The sequence below is a fragment of the Papio anubis genome, chromosome 17 (assembly GCF_008728515.1).
Source record: "Papio anubis isolate 15944 chromosome 17, Panubis1.0, whole genome shotgun sequence".
Lineage (NCBI taxonomy): Eukaryota > Metazoa > Chordata > Mammalia > Primates > Cercopithecidae > Papio > Papio anubis.
In genome coordinates, this window is record NC_044992.1 from 29,583,988 (window position 1) to 29,605,825 (window position 21,838).

A 21,838-nucleotide genomic window follows, 5' to 3' on the forward strand; every position below is an offset into this window, starting at 1 on the left:
AAGAACAAGATAATCACCATTCTGACTGTCATGAGATGGTATCTCATTATGGTTTTGATATGCATTTCTCTAATAATCACTGATGTTGAGCTTTTTTTTTTTTTTTTAAATATGTTTGTTGGCCGCATAAATGTCTTCTTTTGAAAAGAGTCTGTTCATGCCCTTTGCCAGTGCATGTGGGGCTTAATACCTAACTGATGAGTTGATAGGTGCAGCAAACCACTATGGCACATGTTTACCTATGTAATAAACCTGGATGTCCTGCACATGTATCCTGGAACTTAAATTTTTAAAAAAAGAGCGAGATAAAAGAACTGTTAATAAATAATGTTGGATGCTTGAGTTGAAATTTGAAAGCTAAAATAAATATATAAATGGAGGAAATGAACTTTGAGCAAGTTACTTAACTCCTCCAAGCCATCATTTTCTGTCACATATCAAGTATTGGGTTGATGAGAGAATTAAATGAGATAATGTATATATAAAGTGTTAGTTACAGTCCCTACACGTGGTAGCTCTTCTGTTACAATTGTCATTGCCAGAATAGGAAGATAGATGTTAGGTGACAAATTTGAAAGGGAATACGGTACAACAAATATACATGAGAAAGTGGTTATCTTTCTCAAGTTTCTTTCAAATACCTGTTTCCAGATACACTCTTCCCAGACACTCCTGTAACTAACCTTTCTTGTTTAGCCAGTTTGCAAGCCATTCAGGCTCTCCTATCTTTCTCCATTCTGTCAAGCTCTGCACCAGGAAAAGAGTCTAGGTCCAGTGCCAGTTAAAGACAAAGAATGTCAGGACTAGAACTTTTTCTCAGAATAGAGTAATTGCACTTGGGCCACTGAGAGACACATCAGCCTTGATATAGAAGTCGTAAAGATTCCTCAGAAAGATTACAAAATGAAATATTGGAGAACTGCTGTTTTAGTATAAGAGCTTCTAAATATGGGGGTAGCTCATATTAGTGCTTGTGACTTAACAAACTAAGAGACCCCAATTAAATGGTCCTGGAAATTATCCTATTAATGCTCTTTGTCCTGTGGTTACTTATGATAGTTCCTGACCTTTACATAGTTTTGCTGTGCAATTAAATTTTTGGAAGAAAACAATCATGTGTTCTCTTTTAATTTGCTTGCATTTTCAGAATACATTAAGATGGCAGATCACTACGTGCCGGTGCCTGGAGGACCAAACAACAACAACTATGCAAATGTGGAATTAATTCTTGATATTGCTAAAAGGATCCCAGTACAAGTAAGAGACGCCAATGTGTCCTTTAAAACCAAATTCAGCCATTTTATAGTTAGGCACAGGGGGATATCCAGAGAAGAACATTTTTGTAAAGCATCTTTTTTGAAAATTATTAAATGCCTGTATATGAGATAACTAAACCAAATAAGGAAAAGAAAGATGGAAATAATGGAATGGCTAAAAATAAAGTAAACCTAATACAAACAGAAAGTTTGGAAGCATCTTTCAGAGATTATTTATTCTAGGTATCTCACCTTTGAGCCATCCCCAGTAAGTAAAAATTACCTATTTCTTGTGGAATATTAGCCTAAATGATGGTGGTATATTAAAGAAATAGGCTGTTTCTTCCCTGTCACGTTGTGTTAGTAAGTTTAGGGTAGGTATCTTAAAGCCCCAAGAGAAAAAACTCTAAACTTAAAGGGCAGTGTAATCAATAAAGATGTAATGGAGTGGCCATAGTAATTGAATATGTGAAACATAGCCAGTATTTCTAGAAAATGCCCTTTACAGCCTAGGCTATGAATTGAGTTTCCTAAAGAGCAACAAGAATAACTGGATCTTAATATCAGTTTCAACTTGGTTTTGACCCCTTCAGAGATCTTGCCACAATGGACTACTTATTGTTACTCTGTAAAGAGTTTGCCAACAATCAAGCATAGAAGCTGAGTTAAGCATTAGGCTGCTGTGGAACTATTGTACCTCATGAAATAGGGCCAGCCTGGATAGAAAGTCATGCAGTTTGTGGGGGTTTTGAGTGAATTTTAAGAATGAATTATATTATATTCCCTTGCAGGCAGTGTGGGCTGGCTGGGGTCATGCTTCTGAGAATCCCAAACTACCGGAACTTCTCTTGAAAAATGGCATTGCCTTCATGGGTAAGCTGTTCTGACATACTGTCCCTGTCTTTCTGTTTCTTTTTGTCAATTTTGCCCACATTTTACTCTATAGTCTGATCTTCTGTTTAAGATGTGCTGGGCGCTCTCTCTCTCTCTCTCTTTTTTTTTTTTTTTCTCAATCTATTACTAACTCTCAGAGTAACCCTCTTCATTTCTTTCATTTTTTTCATTTCTTGCTTATCTCACTTCATCTTGATTTTGTTTTCTGTCCCTGGGTCCGATATGGAGATGTGGAGAAGGCTTTGGTTTCTAAAACACTGACCTTTTAAAACTTTGCAACTAACCTTAAGAAAGCATGTGGGAAAATTACCTGTTTTTAGATAGTGAAGATAATTGAATACTCAGGATGCCCTGGCAGTGTGCCGTTAAATATGAATCAGCACCTTTGCATTTAAGCATGTAGGTGCTACAGGTGAGAGATACTTCTGACTTTTCTGCTGTCATTATACCAGAGAGGAAAAGAGAGGTTATATAGCTCAAAGTATTTTTCTGTCTGTCTCAGAGACCTTAAATAATGAACATTATGTTTTCTAAACCTTATTAAAGATAAGTCTCCTTTTTGGGTTCCCCTAAGACCAAAGAGGGTATGCTATTTCAGACTTGAATCCTAAAACTTTAAAGTCCTTATTTCAGGATATTGACTTAAAAAAGAAGACTTTATTGATCTGGTAAAGTTGAATCATGAAGAATGATAACATTATAGCTAGATTTGTCAAAAATTTAATTCAGCATATATTTATATATATTGAGCTCTCACTCTGTACAAAAAGCTTACTACATTAGGTGTCATAGATGGTACAAAGGTAAGTCAAAGCATAATAGTCCCCATAATCAATTTATGATCTCCTTGATATGTGAGGGGTCGGGGAGGACAAGACAAATACATAAATAGCTATGATACAAGGCAACTACATGTGCCAGAAATGAGGCCAAGATGTTACAGTCAGGATTCTTTTCCTGTTTTGTTTTTAGGTCCTCCAAGCCAGGCCATGTGGGCTTTAGGGGATAAGATTGCATCTTCCATAGTGGCTCAAACTGCAGGTATCCCAACTCTTCCCTGGAGTGGCAGTGGTAAGAACTGAATTCTTGTTTGTATCTTGAAGTACAAAATAGGTCAGTAGGATATTTGGGACTTACCTCTTTTGAAAAAGTATTGGGATACTTGACAGGAAATGGAATACTGGTTGATTAATGGTACCGTGTAGCTCCTGGCTTAATTAATACACCTGTGATTCTTTTATCTTAGGAATATAAATTTAGTTCCAGGGACACAGATACTAAACTGTGATCTAGAGTGATCTTGTGAGTTAACTTGGAGAAACTCTGGGAAAGCACATACATGGTTTTGTGGGTTTAGATGTACTCTGGGTAGGCTAGAATCTTCCTCAGAGGTGGGCTTCCCAGGTAGAATTAGGTCTTCGGACCTGCCTGGGAGTAGTCTGGATCACTAAGAAAAACCTAAAACCTACTCAAATGTTTACTTGCCAATGTTTTCTTGATATCAACCCACAATCTGTTGATAATTTGCTTTGACTGTTTAAAAACCATTAAACCTCAGTTGTCCTTGATGCAGAAAATGAGGTCAGTAATTAACCTTTCTTCCATGCATGCCAGAGGGGCAAGAATTTTCAGAAAATGATTTATTCTCAACAAATCCCTTAAAGAGTTCCATGTGAATTATTATAGCTGATAACAATATGAATCTTTTTTTTTTTTTTTTTTTTTTTTAGTACTCAAGCACTGGGAGCAGACATACACTAAAACTTCTTTTAAATGGGAATGACCATTGTCTTGAGGCTGAACAGATTTGAACCCTGGTTACTCTGGCTCTCCAGGGAGATTGCAATATCCTCTCCAGATCTGCTGGGTCAAATCGTTTAAAATAGATGATTGAATTTGTTCTTGTTTGAATGGAGAGGCTATAGTGTTCCCCTTGTGGCTGAGTACAGGGACGTTCAGAGAGCATGGAATCATGACTCTGCTGAGGCCGATAAAACCGCCATTTCTATTTCCAAGGGCTCATAAAGATTGAATTATTTCCCAGACCTCTTGGCCCTGGAGCAGGCCTGAACACACAGTTTGAAGGTATTTTGCCTGCTGAGTTGCTGTGAGAAGTATGCCATGCTCTTTTTTTGTTTGTTTGTTTTGGTCTTGTATGTCTTTGCATTTTTATAAGTTGCTCCCTGTTAGCTCATGTGGCTTTTGCCAGCATAAGAACCCAAGTTGCTGGGTCATGCTATGGCTAAATCCTGTTAACCCCAAGGTCTGATCAGGGTTTTATGGCATCCTTCTTTCTCCCATCCACTCTCAATTTTGGATAAATATGATAGCATTTTAAAGAATGCAGAGCAGAAAATTGACAAGAGCAGAAGCTCTTGTAATTGCCCTAAGTTGCTATTGTCTATTGCAGGTCTTCGTATGGACTGGCAGGAAAATGATTTTTCAAAACGTATCTTAAATGTTCCCCAGGAGCTATATGAAAAAGGTTATGTGAAAGATGTGGATGACGGGCTACAGGTAGGTTACTAACTCCAGGGAGTGATACCTTTCAACTGACCAATTATAGTCACAAATGTGGAGATTGGGAGTCTGGCTCGTGATATATACCCAAGGTGGTGTTAGGCATGTAAAACCAGGAGGTATAGTTTAAAAGTATAGAATACTCTGGTTTCTCTTTAGATTGCATAAGTCTTTTTACTTTAAAAAATACAGATTGAGGAGGTGACTTTAAATGTAAACAATCTAAATTCATTTCGAAGCAGGCTGCTCATCTAGACAGAACATTTCTTAGGTGATTAAGTCAGAGTTTTAAGGAGGTGCTGATTCTCTCTCTCTCACACCTGTTAGTGTGTGAGGGCAGGGACAACAAACAACATACTTTTTTCCACTGGTTGAATTCAGAACCAAGAAGCCAGGAGGCAGAGACCAAACAGTCAGCTTTATTACGAACAGTGATGTTGGTGAAAATGGCTTAAGTGTGCAGCAACAATCAGATTTGTAAACTGAACACCAGAGTTAAGCAGGCTCACTCACCCATTGGTTACTGGCAGTGCTGAATGACCACAGATTTCCCTCGACAGAGAGCGAGCTTAATTCAGCTTAGTGTATGGCTGAGAGCTGACAAAGAGCATATGTCCTGTGCAGTGGGTTGATCCCAAAGGGGAAAAGGCTGAACTATGCATATTCAGTCCCTCCTTCCAAGTTGACCAGTCACATAATTTATTATTTTTCCCTTGGGGAGGAGCAAGGGAGTGAACCAAGAAAGACTGAAAGTGTTACTCTTAATTGTTGTCTATCCATGTAAAAATCTGAACCTAGGCAAAAGGAGATCCTTTCCCCACCATTAACTTTTCTTTCCTTATAGGTCCCTCCAATTTGTTCCCCTTTAATTTTTATAAATAGTTTAAAGTGTTAGTTATGCTTTCAGGTATAATGAAAGATAATGAAAGAGGCTATTATAAGAAAAATACACTGCTTTAGTTTGACTCGTGTGTTATAAATTCAAGAGGGATGCTGAATGTTCAAATAATTTTGCTGTATTGTTTGCATTTTAAGTTAAACATCCTGTAATCTCCTTAATAAGAAGAATTAATATTTCTAATTGAATTGCAAATGCTTCATTTTGTTTGCTATAATTTGCAAAAGAGTAGAAGCTCTTTGTAAGGAACTAGCTATTTTTTTTTTTTTTTTTTTTTTTTTTTTTTTTTTTGCTTATCAACTAACATTCTTTTTTTTTTTTGGTATAATTATAAACAGCATTTTCTGGTAGAAAATTTGAAAAGCCAAAGATGATGATAAAGCCACATGAAAACACACCATCCAAAGATAATGTCTGTTAACATATTCATGTTTTTTGTCCTTTTCAACTCATAGATTTATATCATATAAAAATCTTTATTAATAGATTCCTATACTTATGATAATTATAAGTTTTGGGTCTTAATATATGTATTGCGTTGGTAATCATAATACTTTTTTCTACTTAATTTTTTTGTCCTTCTACCTCCACGCTCCTTACTTAATATTAAAGTGTTAAAATTCTTCCAAAATATTTTTAATGGGCGACCTGTGACTAAAGCTTTCATATATTTTTAAAAGGCCTACCTTCTTACTGATCTCCTGTGGGATACCCCCTTTTTTTGTAAGTCTTTCTCCACACTTATGCTATCTCTTTGATCATCTATCACTCAGCAATTGAGTTCATTATACTAATTCTGTTTATATGAGCATAGGAAAGAATAGAGTTAAGGAAACATTAGAAAAGGTGAGACTGCGAGTAAAAGATTTTCATTCCTAATTGATTGACATAGGTTAAACATTGAAATGTTCTTTTTCTGGGTGATACTTATTTTATTTTATTTTTTTGGGTTGGAGTCTCACTCTGTTGCCCAGGCTGGAGTGCAGTGGTGCCATCTCAGCTCACTGCAACTTCTACTTCCCAGATTCAAGTGATTCTCCTGCCTCAGCCTCCTGAGTAGCTGGGATTACAGGTGCCCACTTTTGTATTTTTAGGGCAGACAGGATTTCACCAAGTTGGGCTAGCTGGTCTCGAACTCCTGACCTCAAGTGATCCACCCACCTTGGCCTCTTAAAGTGCTGGGATTACAGGTGTGAGGCACTGGGCCAGGCCTGGTGATATATTTTAAAGATATTATTGTAAGGTAGCAAAACCTTAAAAGGCTGGAATATTTTGACAAAGGAATGACTTGGTTATTTTATTTTATTTTATTATTTTTTGAGACAGGGTCTTACTTTGTTGCCCAAGCTGGAATGCAGAGGCACAATCTTGGCTCATTGCAACCTTTGCCTCCCGGGTTCAAGCAGTTCTCGTGCCACAGCCTCCTGAGTAGCTGGGATTACAGGCATGCAGTACCACGCCCAACTAATTTTTTGTGTTTTTAGTAGGGCCAGGGGTTCACCATGTTGACCAGGCTGGTCTCAAACTCCCGACCTCAGGTGTGATCCACCTGCCTCAGCTTCTCAAAGTGTTGGGATTACAGGCATGAGCCACTGTGCCCAACCCCACTTCAGCTAATTTTAAATGAACTCTTTATGTCTTTTTTTTTTTTTAATTGTGATATGTGGATACCTGCATAATATAAGAAATTCCAATAATGCAGAAATATATACAGTGAAAAAGGAAAGTTTTATATCCACCCATATTTCTTTGTTTTTTTTTTGTTTTTTTGAGATGGAGTTTCACTCTTGTTGCCCAGGCTGGAGTGCAATGGCGTGATCTCTCGGCTCACTGCAACCTCCACCTCCCAGGTTCAAGTGATTCTCCTGCCTCAGCCTCCCGAATAGCTGTGATTACAGGCATGTGCCATCATGCCCAGCTAATTTTGTATTTTTAGTAGAGACGGGGTTTCTCCATGTTGGTCAGGCTGGTCTCAAACTCCTGACCTCAGGTGATCCGCCCGCCTTGGCCTTCCAAAGTGCTGTGATTACAAGCATTAGCCACTGAGCCCGGACCCATCTTTCTTTTCTAAATCGTTGCTGGTATGTACTCTGAACTTCAGTTCTTTGCACTTACATATGTAGGTGTATGAATGCATATATAATTTTGTTTTTGACTCATGTGACATTACTTTAGATTGAACTGTAAGAAATTGCCTATATTCAGTCATTTTTTAAATCTATGAATAAGGCAATTTCTTTTGGTTCAACCTAATACTACAAATATTGTTCTACTATTTATTTTTTCACCTAATAGTGTATCTTGAAGATCTTTCTATTTTGCTGTATTTAGACTTACTGACTGCATTCTTAAGGGGAGAAAAATGCCAGTTTTCTCCTTCTCTAGTAATAACACTATTTCTTCTATTTTTTTTTCTTTTTTCTTGAAGGCAGCTGAGGAAGTTGGATATCCAGTAATGATCAAGGCCTCAGAAGGAGGAGGAGGGAAGGGGATTAGAAAAGTCAACAATGCAGATGACTTCCCTAACCTCTTCAGACAGGTAGAGTATAAGCTGTTTTTGTTTGTTTGAACTAACATATATATCAGAGGTACATGATTTAACTCATACTATAATTTGGATGTCCAGAAAATATTTAATTTTTAATTTTGTCTATAGCTAATTGTCTTTCACTCTAGTTTCTACCTGCATGTTAGCAGAGAAAAAAGGTTAATGAAATGTCCAACTCAATTTTAAGTTTTATTTAACTAGGTAATTCAAAAAATAGAGTTATTCTGTCCTATATAAACATGCTCAGTTTCTCAGATAGCTCTTCCCTACATGGTGCGTATGGCTTTTAGGACCTCATAATGGCAAAGAAAATCAATACCTTTCTATATTTTTGTGTCCCTGTTCTGCTGACTTTGTAGATAATGTGTGGTGTGGTGGTATGACACTGGTATGGTTGCTCTTGGCTTGGACAGGCCCAGGCTCTCTGATTGACTTTTTCTCACTTTAGTTCACATTGCCTAGAGACCTCTGAGTTTCCATCATATGTCCCATCTACCCTGCTGTCCCAGTAGTCTATACCCTAGTCCGTGCTGCATGGCCACCACACCCTGGCACAGGAACCCTGTGGCAGGCCCATAGTATATAGAAACTGAGAGTGACTCAGGAAAGCTCAATGTAGGATCTCTCTTTGTCTTACCCTCTGCTTTGCAGCCAAGTTGATGTGGCTGTACTATACATTGGTTGTAGAGACGACCAAATAAGTGATGTCTTTTTAGAATCTTAAACAGAGTGAGAAAAGGGAGACAGGAGTCTCTTTTTGTTCTGCCCTCACATACTTAGTTACCGTCACATACTTAACTCACTTTTTTTCCTTCTACCAGTGAGTAGTAAAAGATGTGTCAAAAAATGGAAAATTGTGACAGAAGTCTGCTCTTTTCACTCTCCTAGCTTCCCTCTTTTTCATAGTTTCCTTGTCATTTTCTACTTTGTACTTCTTTTACTAGTGTGCCATGCCACCTTTTATTTGACTTTTTTTTTTTTTTTTTTTCTTAAAACAGCAGCAAACTCCTTGCTTCACTGTCAAAAGTTAAATGGAAAATCTTATGAGCTGGGTCTTCCATAATTTGATATACATATGGTCCCCAACTTAAAATTTCAACCTACAAATTTTCAGCTTTACAATGGTGTGCAACTGATAATGCATTCAGCATAAATCTTACTTTGAGTGCTCATACAGCTATTGTTTTTCACTTTCAGTACAACATTCAGTAAACTACGTGAGATAGTCAACACTTTATTATTATAATACAGACTTTGTGTTAGAAGATTTTGCCCAGCTGTAGGCTAATGTGTTTTAAGAACATTTAAGGTAGAATAGACTAAGCTATGCAGGTATCTTAAATACATGTTAAAATGTTTTAACTTACGTTGGGTTTATTGGGACATAACCGCATTGTAAGTCAAGGAGCATCTGTACTAGATAAAGGAAGTGATAAAGGTGTTGTCTTGGCTGGGCTTGGTGGCTTATGCCTGTAATCCTAGCACTTTGGGAGTCTAAAGCGGGAGCATAGATTGAAGCCAGGAATTTGAGATCAGCCTGGAAGACAAAGTGAGATTCTATCTCTACAAAAAATTTTAAAATAAATAAATAAATAAGGTATTGTTTTGCTACATTATCCTATTTTAAGTGTCAGAAATTGAATACTACCTTGGGTTTTTTTTTTCCACATTTTTTTCATTGAATTCTAATTTCATAGGTAGATCAGTGACTCAGAGGGTCTAGAGAAAAGGACTTTGCTCTTAGAAGCAAAAAGAAAAAAAAAGCATGGATTAGTGTTAACTGATACAGACATTTCAAAACTGCTCATTACTATGGAATCAAATAGTAGAAAAGTCTTAAAACACTAAGGGGAGGTTTTCTGTGAAAGTCCTTAAGTTTTTCAATACTAGTTGGCTGAATAAACCAATCCTCCCATTGGGAATAAACTAGAAAAGCTGAACCAGATTTCTTTATAAATATGTGTGTGTGTGTGTGTGTGTATGTGTGTGTGTGTGTGTGTGTGTTTTATGGCATTAGAGACCATTCAAGACAGTGAAGAATTATGGGGCTAACATATAGGAGAATAAGGAAACCCAGAGATGTGAGCCTGACGTATGAGGCTACTTTTCCCCTAGATACATCTTCTAGTTCAAGAAGAAGCACCTGAAAGGCTGATAAGTTTTTGACAATCTTAAAAGACTAAGAGGGCTCCCTGGGGAGAGGTGCCCTGGAAAACCTCCCACATTTTAGGTTGGGATCTTTAAGGACTGACTACGGGAGAAAGGGTGAACTGGAAATAGACTAGCCCTCACAGGGACTAAATCTTGGCTTCAAAACATTCAACCTCTGATTTAAGCAAGATGTTTTAGGATTGCTAGTGCCTCTAGACACCTGCAGGAAGCAAATGTAAATCCTTTCCGGAGAAAGATAACATCCAGAACTTAAAATTATTTCTGTTAATTTTTCTTACAGCATATCAACCACTCAGTTGAAAACAGGCATACAAAATTAGACGATTGAAAACCAAGAAGAACAAAACAGTAGAAACACACCTACAGAGGGTTTAGATAATGAGATTATCAGACAAGGACTTTAAAGTAATTCTGCTTAACATATTCAAGGACATTAAAGACAAGATTGAGAATTTTGGTAGAGAACTGGAAATTATAAAGAAGACACAAAAGTTCTAGAACTGAAAATGCAATAACTAAAATTAAGAAGTCAGTATCAGTAGCCAGGCATGGTAGCTCATGCCTGTTATCCCAGCACTTTGGGAGGCAGAGGCAGGTGGATCACTTGAAGTCAGGGGTTCAAGACCAGCCTGGCCAACATGATGAAACCTCTACTAAAAATTAGCTAGGCCTGGTGGCACACGCCTGTAATCCCAGCTACTTGGGTCGCTGAGGTAGGAGAATCACTTGAACCCAGGAGGCAGAGGCTGCAGTGAGCTGAGATTGTGTCACTGCATTCCAGTCTGAGCAACAGAGCAAGACCCTGTCTAAAAAAAGAAGAAGAAGAAGAAGTAGTCAGTATAGGAGTTTAAAATTATAGCATATTAGATGCAGTTGAAGAGAATTAATAAGTGGCACTGGAGGCTGAAATGGGAGAATCCCTTGAGCCCAGGAGTTTGAAGCTGCATTGGGCTATGGTCATGCCACTGCATTCCAGCCTGGGTGACAAAACAAAAAAAACATAGAAAAAGATAAATATAATTAATGACTGGTGAGTAGATCAGAAGGAAATTCAGACTGAAGCATGAAGAGAGACAAAAGGATGAAAAACATAGAGCAATGTGAGAAATTATTTGCAAAGATGATCATGATAACTCTTTCCATTTCTGTGTACCTACTCTGTACACCATTATTTTGCAGCTCCTCCTATCAAGAAGTAGAGTCTTTTTTCCCCAACCCTTGAATTTTAGCTGACCTTGTGACTTGTTTTGGCCAGTAGAATGTGGCAGAAATGGTACCCAAGTTCTGAAGCCTAGCCTAAACTTCAAATAGTTTTGTAGTTGCCCTTGCTGTCTTGGAGCGAGCCCTCAGACTACCAAGTGAAGAGCCCATTCTAGTCTACTGGAGAAGGAGAGGTCACATGAGCAGAGATGAATTGTCCCAGCTAAGGCCTCCTAGTCCTACTAGCTGACAGTCAGCAGCACCACATTTGAGACATGTAAATGAGACCATATTTGACCGTCTAACCCCAGTTGAGCTGCCAGATGACTATAGCTGCGTGAGTTACTCCAGGCAAGATCAGAACTGCCAATTGTGCCAAATTCAAAATGCTGATCACACTTATGAGCAAATAAAATAAAATGGTGGCTATACGAAGTCACTAAGATTTTGGTAGTTTGTTACGTATCAATGGATAATTAACACAGAAATTGATACCTACAGGTATGATATTGCCATAACAAAAAAGTAAAACATGAGACGTTGACTTTAAAACTGGCTCATAGGTGTAGGCTGGAAAATTGATGAGGAGGATGTTAATGAAGACTGGAAGAACGATGAACTGTTAAGGGAGGCTGGAAAAGCAGTGTAGTAGTTGTTACTGGAGTCTGGAAAAAAGATCCATGTTCTGTAATAATGGAACAATTGGCAAAAAATGTTATCTGAGGTAACTTGGAAGATAAATTGTATATATTAATTTAATGAAGTCATGGATCTGTTTAAGGAGCTCTCTACAAGTGTTTAAAGTATCTGTGGAGTGCTTCTAGTTGCTTATGTTAAGAAACTGTAAAAAAGAGGTAAGCTAAAGAAGATGTTTTGCTTGCAAGCAGAATTGACAGAATTTACAGAAATGTAAAGGACCCAGAACTTACTGAAAATAGAATTGTTTCTCATCCCGAGTCTCTCCAGCTGGCAAAAGATTTCCTAAGTTAAAAATGCCTCAGGGTAAAGACTAAGTCAAGAGTGCTTTGACTTTAAGGCCTCAGAAATCTTTAAGGTAGTAGCTAATAAATTATCCTTTCAGCTGCAAAGATGCTTCTAAGTATCCTTTAAAAAAAAAAAAAAAAAAGAACACTTTCAGCTAGAAACAGGCTTCTAGCTATCTTTTTTGTTTGTTTGTTTGTTTGTTTTGAGAGGGAGTCTCACTCTGTCGCCCAGGTTGGAGTACAGTGGCGTGATCTCAGCTCACTGCAACCTCCACCTCCCAGGTTCAAGTGATTCTCCTGCCTGAGCCTCCTGAGTAGCTGGAATTACAGGTGTCCACCACAATGCCTGGCTAGTTTTTGTGTTTTGAGTAGAGATGAGGTTTCACCATGTTGCCCAGGCTGGTCTCGAACTCCTGATATCAGATGATCCTCCCACCTTGGCCTCCCAAAGTGCTGGGATCACAGACATAAGCCACCACGCCTGGCCCTAAGTATCTTAAGGGTACTGTCTCACAGCATCCTGATGTGCCCAAAGTATAGAGAGGTCTATGCAGACATGAGTTGTGGATGTGTCTCTTCGGGTGAGTGGTGAACCCCAATATGATTCATAGGAAACCCACAAAGTTGTCAAGAGATTTGTGTTGATGAATGCACCAAGGGACTGAAAGGGCCAGAAACAGCTCAAAATGAAAAGTGACCTCTGAGCCTTAAACTTTTTATGGGCAGGAAGCAGACAGAAAGCTATTCATCTGTAAACAGCTGTCATTTCAAATAAAAAGGGAGATTTTTCAGAGAGTGGAGTCAGGAGCCCAGAGGGCAGAGCTAAGAGCAGGGGATGCCATGGATTAAGGACTCACTCCGAGGGAACCAAACTAGACCCTAAAAAACAAAACAAAACGAAAAGAAAAGCATTCCTGATGCTGGAGTAAGGGCATCTGACAGCATGTACCTATCTGGATTTCAAAACTGCTATGGACCAATGACTACTGTGTACCTCCTATTTCCTCCTCTTTGAACAACAATCTCATTTGCAATTATCCTCTCCCAATATCATCATAAATATTGGGAGTGTTGGGGCAGATAACTTGTCTTTTTAGTTCCCAGGTCTTTGGATCAAGAGAAACTGTACCTGAGGAGCTGCACCCAAGGAACCTCATTTTCTTCTGGACGTGACTCATGAGAAAATGGACGTCAAGCCCGATGCCATGATTGGATGAGACTTTGGGGGTCTTGGGAGGGGGTGAGTCTGTTTTGCATGTGGGAGGTATGTGAATTATTATGGCCATAGGGTAGAGCATAGTAAGTTGTTTGCAAGAGATGGCCACAATAACTCCTCCCATTCCTGTATGTACACCCTTTGCAATGTGACTTTGCTGTTCCTCCCTTCCATGGGTGGCATCTATTTTCCCCACCCCTCGAATCTTAGCTGGCTTTGTGGCTTGCTTAGACCATTAGAATGTGGCCAAAGAGATGTATAAATTCTAAAGCTTATACCTCAAGAGGTCTTACAGCTTCTGCGTTTGCACTCTTGGAACACAGCACTGAAGAAGCCTGGTCTAACCTGCTGGAGGATGAGAAGTCACATGCATTGGAGATGAATGATTACAGCTGAGGCTCCCTAGACATACCAGCCAGCACTCAGCACAAATCACCAGACATCTGAGTGAGACCATTCTACCCCACTGAAGCTACCAGATGGTGATATGTATATAAGTGCAAGACTAGAAGAAGAACTGCCCAGATGAGAACAGCATCATAAAAGGTTGATGTTCTAAGCAAGCCACTGAGTTTTGAGATGACTTGCTACATGGCAAAACAGAGCAAAAAAGATACAGAGCATAAAAGACTATGGGTTATGTGAAATGGTCTAACATCATGTACTTTAAGTCTCAGAGGAGAAGAGAAAGAGAATGGAGCAGAAGCAGTATTTGAAGAAATGATGAAGCAGAAGCCATATTTGAAGAGAGAAAGGCTAAGAATTTCTTTGAACAGATAAAAGATACCAAGGACAGATTCAAAAAGCACTATGAGCCTTAAGCAGGACACATACAAAGAACCACATCTATGCTTATCAGAGTAAATCTACCACTCTACCCCCTACAAAAGAGAGAAAGAGAGAAAATCTTAAAGCAGCTGAGGAATAAAGATTACTTTCAAAAGAGTAACAATAAGATTGACAGTTGACATCTCAGTAGAAACAGTGAAAACCAAAAATTATTGGGATTATTTAAAGTGCTGAGAAAAAAAAATAGTTACCATTTTAGAATTCTGTCCCCAACAGTAATATTCTTCAAAACTAAAGATGAAATTCCTTTGGCTGCAACAATACCATATATGATGTAATGTGAACCAGGAAAGTATCTTGTCTGGAACAAGTTGTACATTTAGTTGTACCGAATACAGGATGGTAGTATTTTGCCCATTGTTGGATTTGTGTATGTGCCTATGTTTTCAAATATTTTGTTGTTTACCTTTGTGATGCACCAGATTTTCATGTTTTCATATTTATCAATTAATATTGATTAAGAATGAAGCATCTTAAAGATATTAAAGATGATGGCATGGACTGTATTTTATTCACTTTTGTATTTCTGCTGATTAACATGGTTCCTGACACTTCTGGACATCTGCTTGTTGAAATCAAAGTAGCTTATCAAGATAGATAAAATGTTTAAAATTTAAGAATTGTTTCCCCCCCCCCCCCTTTTCTAATACAGGTTCAAGCTGAAGTCCCTGGATCTCCCATATTTGTGATGAGACTAGCCAAACAATCTCGTCATCTGGAGGTGCAGATCTTAGCGGACCAATATGGCAATGCCATCTCTTTGTTTGGTCGTGATTGCTCTGTACAACGCAGGCATCAGAAGATTATTGAAGAGGCACCAGCTACTATTGCTACTCCAGCAGTATTTGAACACATGGAACAGGTACATATATTAAAAGGCTTACTTTATGTTTTCTTACACAGAACATTTTTCATTCAGTTCATGTACCAATCTGAGAATAATGGGATTTTAAACAACTATTCTGAATAATTAATAAAATTATATCCTTTTCTTAGAGAAAAAAATTTTACTGTTTTCTCACTAAGAGAATTGTCAGGGAACATATCAAGCTCTAAAAGTAGTTAACGCGTTCTTAAAAAAAATCAGTGTACCATTTTGGGAAAGAGGGATAAAGAAGAGAAATGTTTTGAAATTTTTAGTCTTATGATTGATTTTTTTTTTAAGAAGCTCATAATCAGGTAGTTTCATTTGCTGGGTTGATTATCATCAAGTTTTCAGCTGAATTTAATCAACTCTATTATCTTTTTTGGAAAGTCCTCTATCTTCAGAGTTCACACATTTCTATCTTTTTGTATAGAAAACAGTTTCTCAGAGTCATGAAGGATGCCTTTGGAATAACTATAGTTTAGAGACCTGAACATAGTCTTTTCTGGAGTCCTGACCCAGTCTCTGTATCAAAATATATTCTTCAAAATATATTTTTTTTGTGTTAGAAGTCTATTTCCTATGTTGTGTATATATTAGGATGAACTCTTGAACTGCTGTAATAAAGATGCCTTCAAAATGCAGTGGCTCGGCCGGGCATGGTGGCTCTTGCCTGTAATCCTAGCACTTTGGGAGGCTAAGGCGGACAGATCACTTGAGCCCTGGAATTTGAGACCAGCCTGGGCAATATGGTGAAACTGCATCTCTACTAAAAATACAAAAATTAGCTGAGTGTCATGGCACACATCTGTACTGTCAGCTGCTTGGGAGGCTGAGGTGGGAGGATCACTTAACCCTGGGAGGTCAAAGCTACAGTGAGCCTTGATCGTGCCACTGCACTCCAACCTGGGTGACAGAGCAAGACCCTATCTCAAAACAAACAAACAAATAAATAAATAAATAAATAAGCAAAATACAGTGGCTTAAACAAGGTATAAGTTTCTATTTCTCTTTCATCATAGTTCAGAGATGAGCTGGTACCAGAAATAGGTTTATTGCTCACCTGTTGCCTGTTTTTATAAATAAAATTTTATTGGAACACAATGATGCTTATTTATTTATGTGTTATTTATGGCTGCTTTATCACTACAATGGTAGCATTGAATAGTTGTGACAGAGGCTATATGACCCACAAAATTGAAAATAATTACTATCTGGCTCTTTACCAAAAAAGTTTGCCAAACTTTGCTCTCGGACATTGTTATCTTCATGATTAAGCTAACTCACACAAGATTATGTGGAGGGCAAGCATATGGAAGCATGATCTTGAAGTCACATATATCACTTCTGCTCACATTCCACTGGACAAAATTCAGTTACACAATTATACCTAGCACAAAGGTTGTTAGGAATTGTGGTCACTAACTGAGTGACCATGTGCTCAGCAAAAATTTCAATTTTATTCCTAAAATGATGAAGTGGAGAAAAGTCACTGGAGGGCATTTCATAATCTGCCTCAGTCTGTTCCTCTGGCTACCCATTATCCTTTTATCCTTTTCCTACTCTCAGAGCACACATTGCCTTTGTCCAAGGAAGACAGCCTGAAGTCCCATCCAGTTACTAGTAACTGGAGTTACTCCAGTTATTACTGGAGGTGATTCTGGATCTCTGTGTGATGTATATTCCTCTCCATTAGATATGTATTGTGGCTTTTCATGGGCCAGTGACTCAAAATATAAGTTATTTACCCACTGTCATTCCCCCCCTGCCCTTACCATACACCCAATATACAATAATGGAATAGGAACAAGATAATTCTCATTTGGAAAAATGAAAAGTACATAGCAATCATTGGTCCATAGCAGTTATCAAATCCTCCTTTTTAGGTAGGAATTGCAATGATTCCCTTCTATATAGGAGAATACTACCTCAGGCCTTCTGGCTGTTCCTGGTTCCGCTACTGCACACTCCAAAGAAGTGCGATAAGGGAGTAAATCCCTTGTTCATTGTCCTTCAAGGCACCTACCATTGTTTTCTGGGAAGTTCTTCCTCATTCAGTTTTCTCTGTGAGTTGGGCTTTGGAGACTATGCCTTCTTTGGGAGAACTTTCACAACCCACTTCCTGCTGGTGCAGGATTGAGGGCACAAATATCCCAATCATCAACCGCAGGCTTTTGAAAGCCAGGTTTGTGGTTTGTTTGGAAATACAATTCCTTCAAATACTTACTAAGCTTCTGGGCTATTTGCTTGCAATCAGCTTTGGGTTGGATTAATCATACTCAAAGATTTCTTCTAGATATAGAAACTTTTCTTCTATTATTTACTGGCTTCTGTGCTTAGCCTATCTCTCTTACCTCGATTTAATATTGGCTATCTTGGGGCCAGCTGAAACTAAAGCAGCATGTTTAATCTGATCTTTGACACTGAGTTGCTTCAGGGTGATAATCTCATTTTCTCTTTGGGGGAGTACAAAAGAAGTTGGCTTTTTCTTCACTCTGACCCTTTCAGATCATCTTTTTTAAGGTTTAGTTGGTGTGTGGTCAGTATTCCAAGTTATTGTAGGAAACAGTTTACCAAATGTTGTGTTATCCCAACAAGGAGGTTATCGCCTTTCCAGCCTGCAGTATCTGTTTCTCTGCTACCCACTACCCTTTTGCTAAGCTAGCATCTCATATTTTAATATTTTTAAACAGCAGCATTCTACCTGCACTTAATAATTCCTGTATCGATTAGGATACAGGTTAAATTACTGTAACAAAAAGGTCCAGAAAACACAGTGGACCCCCCAAAAAATAGAAGTTTATTTTTCTCTCCCATCCTAGTCTGGGGTGAGCTTTTCAGGGCTGGTGGAAGTTTTTTATTCCATGAGGCCATCTTGGGATACAGGTTCGTTCTTTCTTTTCTTTTTCTTTCTTTTCTTTTCCTTTCTTTTCTCTCTTGCTGTTGTTAGTGTGTTCTCATTTGCATGATTGAAGCTGGCTTATACTATCATGACCACATTCCAGTGAATAAGAAGGAAAAAGCTAGGAATAGAGAATGAGACTTTTCAAAATATGACTTAGGGCCGGGTGCCGTGGCTCACGCCTATAATCCCAGCACTTTAGGAGGCTGAGGTGGGTGGATCACCTGAGGTCAGGAGTTTGAGACCAGTCTGGCCAACATGACGAAAACCCATCTCTACTAAAGATACAAAAATTAGCCTGACACAGTGGCATGAGCCTGTGATCCCAGCTACTCAGGAGGCTGAGGTAGGAGAATCACTGGAACCCGAGAGGGGGAGGTTGCAGTGAGCCCGAGATTGCGCCACTGTGCTCCAGCCCGGGTGACAAAGCAAGACTCCATCTCAAAAAAAAAAAAAAAGAAAAAAAAATATATATGACTTATGAGTTACGCATATCACTTACCAGTGCTGATGTCTTGTTTGTCAGAGCTTAGCCACTAACCAGGCCAGGCATGGTGGCTCACGCCTGTAATCCCAGTACTTTGGGAGGCCAAGGCGAGTAGATCACCTGAGATCAGGAGTTTGAGACCAGGCTGGCCAACATGGTGAAATTCCATCTCTACTAAAAATACAAAAATTAGCCAGGCATGGTGGCGCATGCCTGTAATCTCAGGTACTTGGGGGGCTGAGGCAGGATAATCACTTGAACCCAGGAGGCAGAGTTTGTAATGAGCCACGAGATTGTGCCACTGCACTCCAGGCTGGGAGACAGAGTGAGACTCTGTCTCAAAAAAAAAAAAAAAAAAAAAAAAAAGAAATCTAGTCTCTAGCTAGTTAGTTATGTTTCTAGGAAGAAGAGGAGCATATTGGAAATACTGGAAACTGGACAAGAGTCTGTCCCTGTGTTTTTTTGTCTGCATGCATTTATGTCTGATGGGGTGAGGTTGCTTTTGATGCAAAGTGAAAAATACGCTTTTCTCCCGATTTTTCATTGAGTTTTTCATCCATGCCCAGGGATATGATAATCTGAAAGGGTGAAATGTGCTCTCATGTGGCTAAAAGCCTTTGATGGCTCTTTTTTTGAGACAGAGTCTTGCTCTGTCGCCCAGGCTGGAGTGCAGTGGCTGGATCTCAGCTCACTGCAAGCTCTGCCTCCTGGGTTTACGCCATTCTCCTGCCTCAGCCTCCCGAGTAGCTGGGACTACAGGCGCCCGCCACCTCGCCCGGCTAGTTTTCTGTGTTTTTTATTAGAGACGGGGTTTCATCGGGTTAGCCAGGATGGTCTCGATCTCCTGACCTCGTGATCCGCCTGTCTTGAGCCACTTTGATGACTCTTATACACACTGAACAGTTGAGTCATTGAGAGGCTGTAGTGGTCCAGCAGTTGGATAAGGTGAGATACTTATGTTTGCTTATCTCTCTTCTTTGAGTGTGCGGTGAAACTTGCCAAAATGGTGGGTTATGTGAGTGCTGGGACTGTGGAATACCTGTACAGCCAGGACGGCAGCTTCTACTTTCTGGAATTGAATCCTCGGCTACAGGTAGAGCACCCTTGTACAGAGATGGTGGCTGATGTCAATCTCCCTGCAGCTCAGCTCCAGGTGAGTCTCCCTGATCTGGGTTGTGGAGCCTAGAGAAGTCAGAGAGGCCTGAAAAACGGGTTTAACCAGTGTGTGATGAGAGAAAAAGCACCTCCTATCTGAGTCACACCTAATGTTCATTTCTCTTTCACGCTGTATGGGTTATGCATGTGTGGGTTGGTTTTCCTGATGTAGTACAGGCATAGGAATATTATTTTTTTTTTTCTAGTCAGACACATCTGATATAATGTGTCATGTTTTAGAAATAAATGTTAATAATGTATGCTTTATTCAATTATTTAACTATAGTAAACTTCACAACTTTGTATTATAATTATTCCCTACTCATTTTTTTTTTTTTACTAGTGTTCTTTATTGAAATAATTCTGCATCAGAGATTGGTGGTTGAAGTTTTTCCTGACAAGAGTGTGGTAGCACACATATATTTTTATAATTTGTAAAGTGCTTGCTGTCAATATTATTGTCTTCTCTCAGCCCAGGAAACAAATATTATGGAAAGAAGTAATAGTTAATGATAAGGTTTGATATTATTTTTATCTAACATTATTTGCCCACACTGAGAACACCTTCTGGGTTCCTATTAAAGACTAAAGATTTACTTACTTCCGCCAGTGGTTTGCAGGGATGGAAGAGATAATTATGACACAATTAAGACTTTCTAGCTGTCTGTTTTTGGATAGCTATTAACATTTACTCCTCCCTTAGATATTTTCATTCTCATTATGTGATGGAGAAATGACAACATGAGAACTCGTGTCTGTTGCATTAGGAATGTGGGGACTTCTTTAGAAGTGGAGAATATTCTAACTACTTATCTGTAGTGATATATTGTATTTCAAGCAACTTAGAGTTGATGATTGTAGAATACAGATTATAAAAATAGAATGTTTTAGGGAGTGGCTCCAAAAATAAAAACATTTTAGGTTATCTGATAGCCTCTACACTTTAAGGGAAGTAACTGAAAAATTAAAGATGTGTGTTTTATTACCTTTCAGATTGCCATGGGGATTCCTCTATATAGAATCAAGGATATCCGTATGATGTACGGGGTATCTCCCTGGGGTGATTCTCCCATTGATTTTGAAGATTCTGCACATGTTCCTTGCCCAAGGGGCCATGTTATTGCTGCTCGGATCACTAGTGAAAATCCAGATGAGGTAACCCGTCACTTAAAAGGTTTATACCTCCTTTTAATGAACTTTAATGTTAAGATAGTATCTGAGCGTATACTTCTGAAATATCTTGGGACTTCCTCTGGAGAGAGAAATATAGAGGTTTCTCAGAGCACATAAGTAAATGTCATTGCTTCATTGGTTACTTAATCCCACTTAAGTCACTATAGAGTCTTCAGTGGGCCTGTAGCATTGGGTCTTCGCCTTTATCATTTTTGTGTGTCTTCTCTGCTTCTGTGTGTGATTAGCACAGAACTTAAACAAGAATATATAAATCTTCTCTTCCTTTGAAACATAATATGGTCTCTCATTCTTTATTCTCTAACAGGGTTTTAAGCCCAGTTCAGGAACAGTTCAGGAACTAAATTTCCGCAGCAATAAGAATGTTTGGGGATACTTCAGTGTTGCTGCTGCAGGGGGACTTCATGAATTTGCTGATTCTCAGTTTGGTCACTGCTTTTCTTGGGGAGAAAACAGAGAGGAGGCAATTTCGTGAGTATAATAGCATTTGATTGCATTTTACAAAATAAATTTGTGCTAATCTTAAGTGAAGGTATGAGCATGGGAATAGGAATCATCTGCTATCAAAGTAATAATCTTAACAACCTTTTTGAAGAAATCTTGAATATTTCTAATTGTACTGACATTCATATTGTATTAAATTATGGAGTGCTTGGCAGATGTTTTTCTGTTTGTTGTTCTGAGCCTTTTGAAGTATTTTTC

At 38.7% G+C, this 21,838-nt stretch overlaps 1 protein-coding gene across 9 annotated transcripts in view; it reads left to right on the forward strand.

Moving 5' to 3' along the window:
• The window catches only part of ACACA (acetyl-CoA carboxylase alpha), a 332,443-nt gene that overhangs the window by 135,864 nt on the left and 174,741 nt on the right, over positions 1-21,838 (forward strand). For all 9 annotated transcript variants that reach the window (XM_031657026.1, XM_031657027.1, XM_021928272.2 and 6 more), the window contains 9 exons: positions 1,148-1,257; positions 2,048-2,129; positions 3,123-3,221; positions 4,561-4,667; positions 7,997-8,107; positions 15,189-15,398; positions 19,773-19,943; positions 20,939-21,100; positions 21,444-21,607. In XM_031657026.1, coding sequence (XP_031512886.1) covers positions 1,148-1,257; positions 2,048-2,129; positions 3,123-3,221; positions 4,561-4,667; positions 7,997-8,107; positions 15,189-15,398; positions 19,773-19,943; positions 20,939-21,100; positions 21,444-21,607 — 1,216 coding nt within the window. The remainder of the gene's footprint in view (positions 1-1,147; positions 1,258-2,047; positions 2,130-3,122; positions 3,222-4,560; positions 4,668-7,996; positions 8,108-15,188; positions 15,399-19,772; positions 19,944-20,938; positions 21,101-21,443; positions 21,608-21,838) is intronic.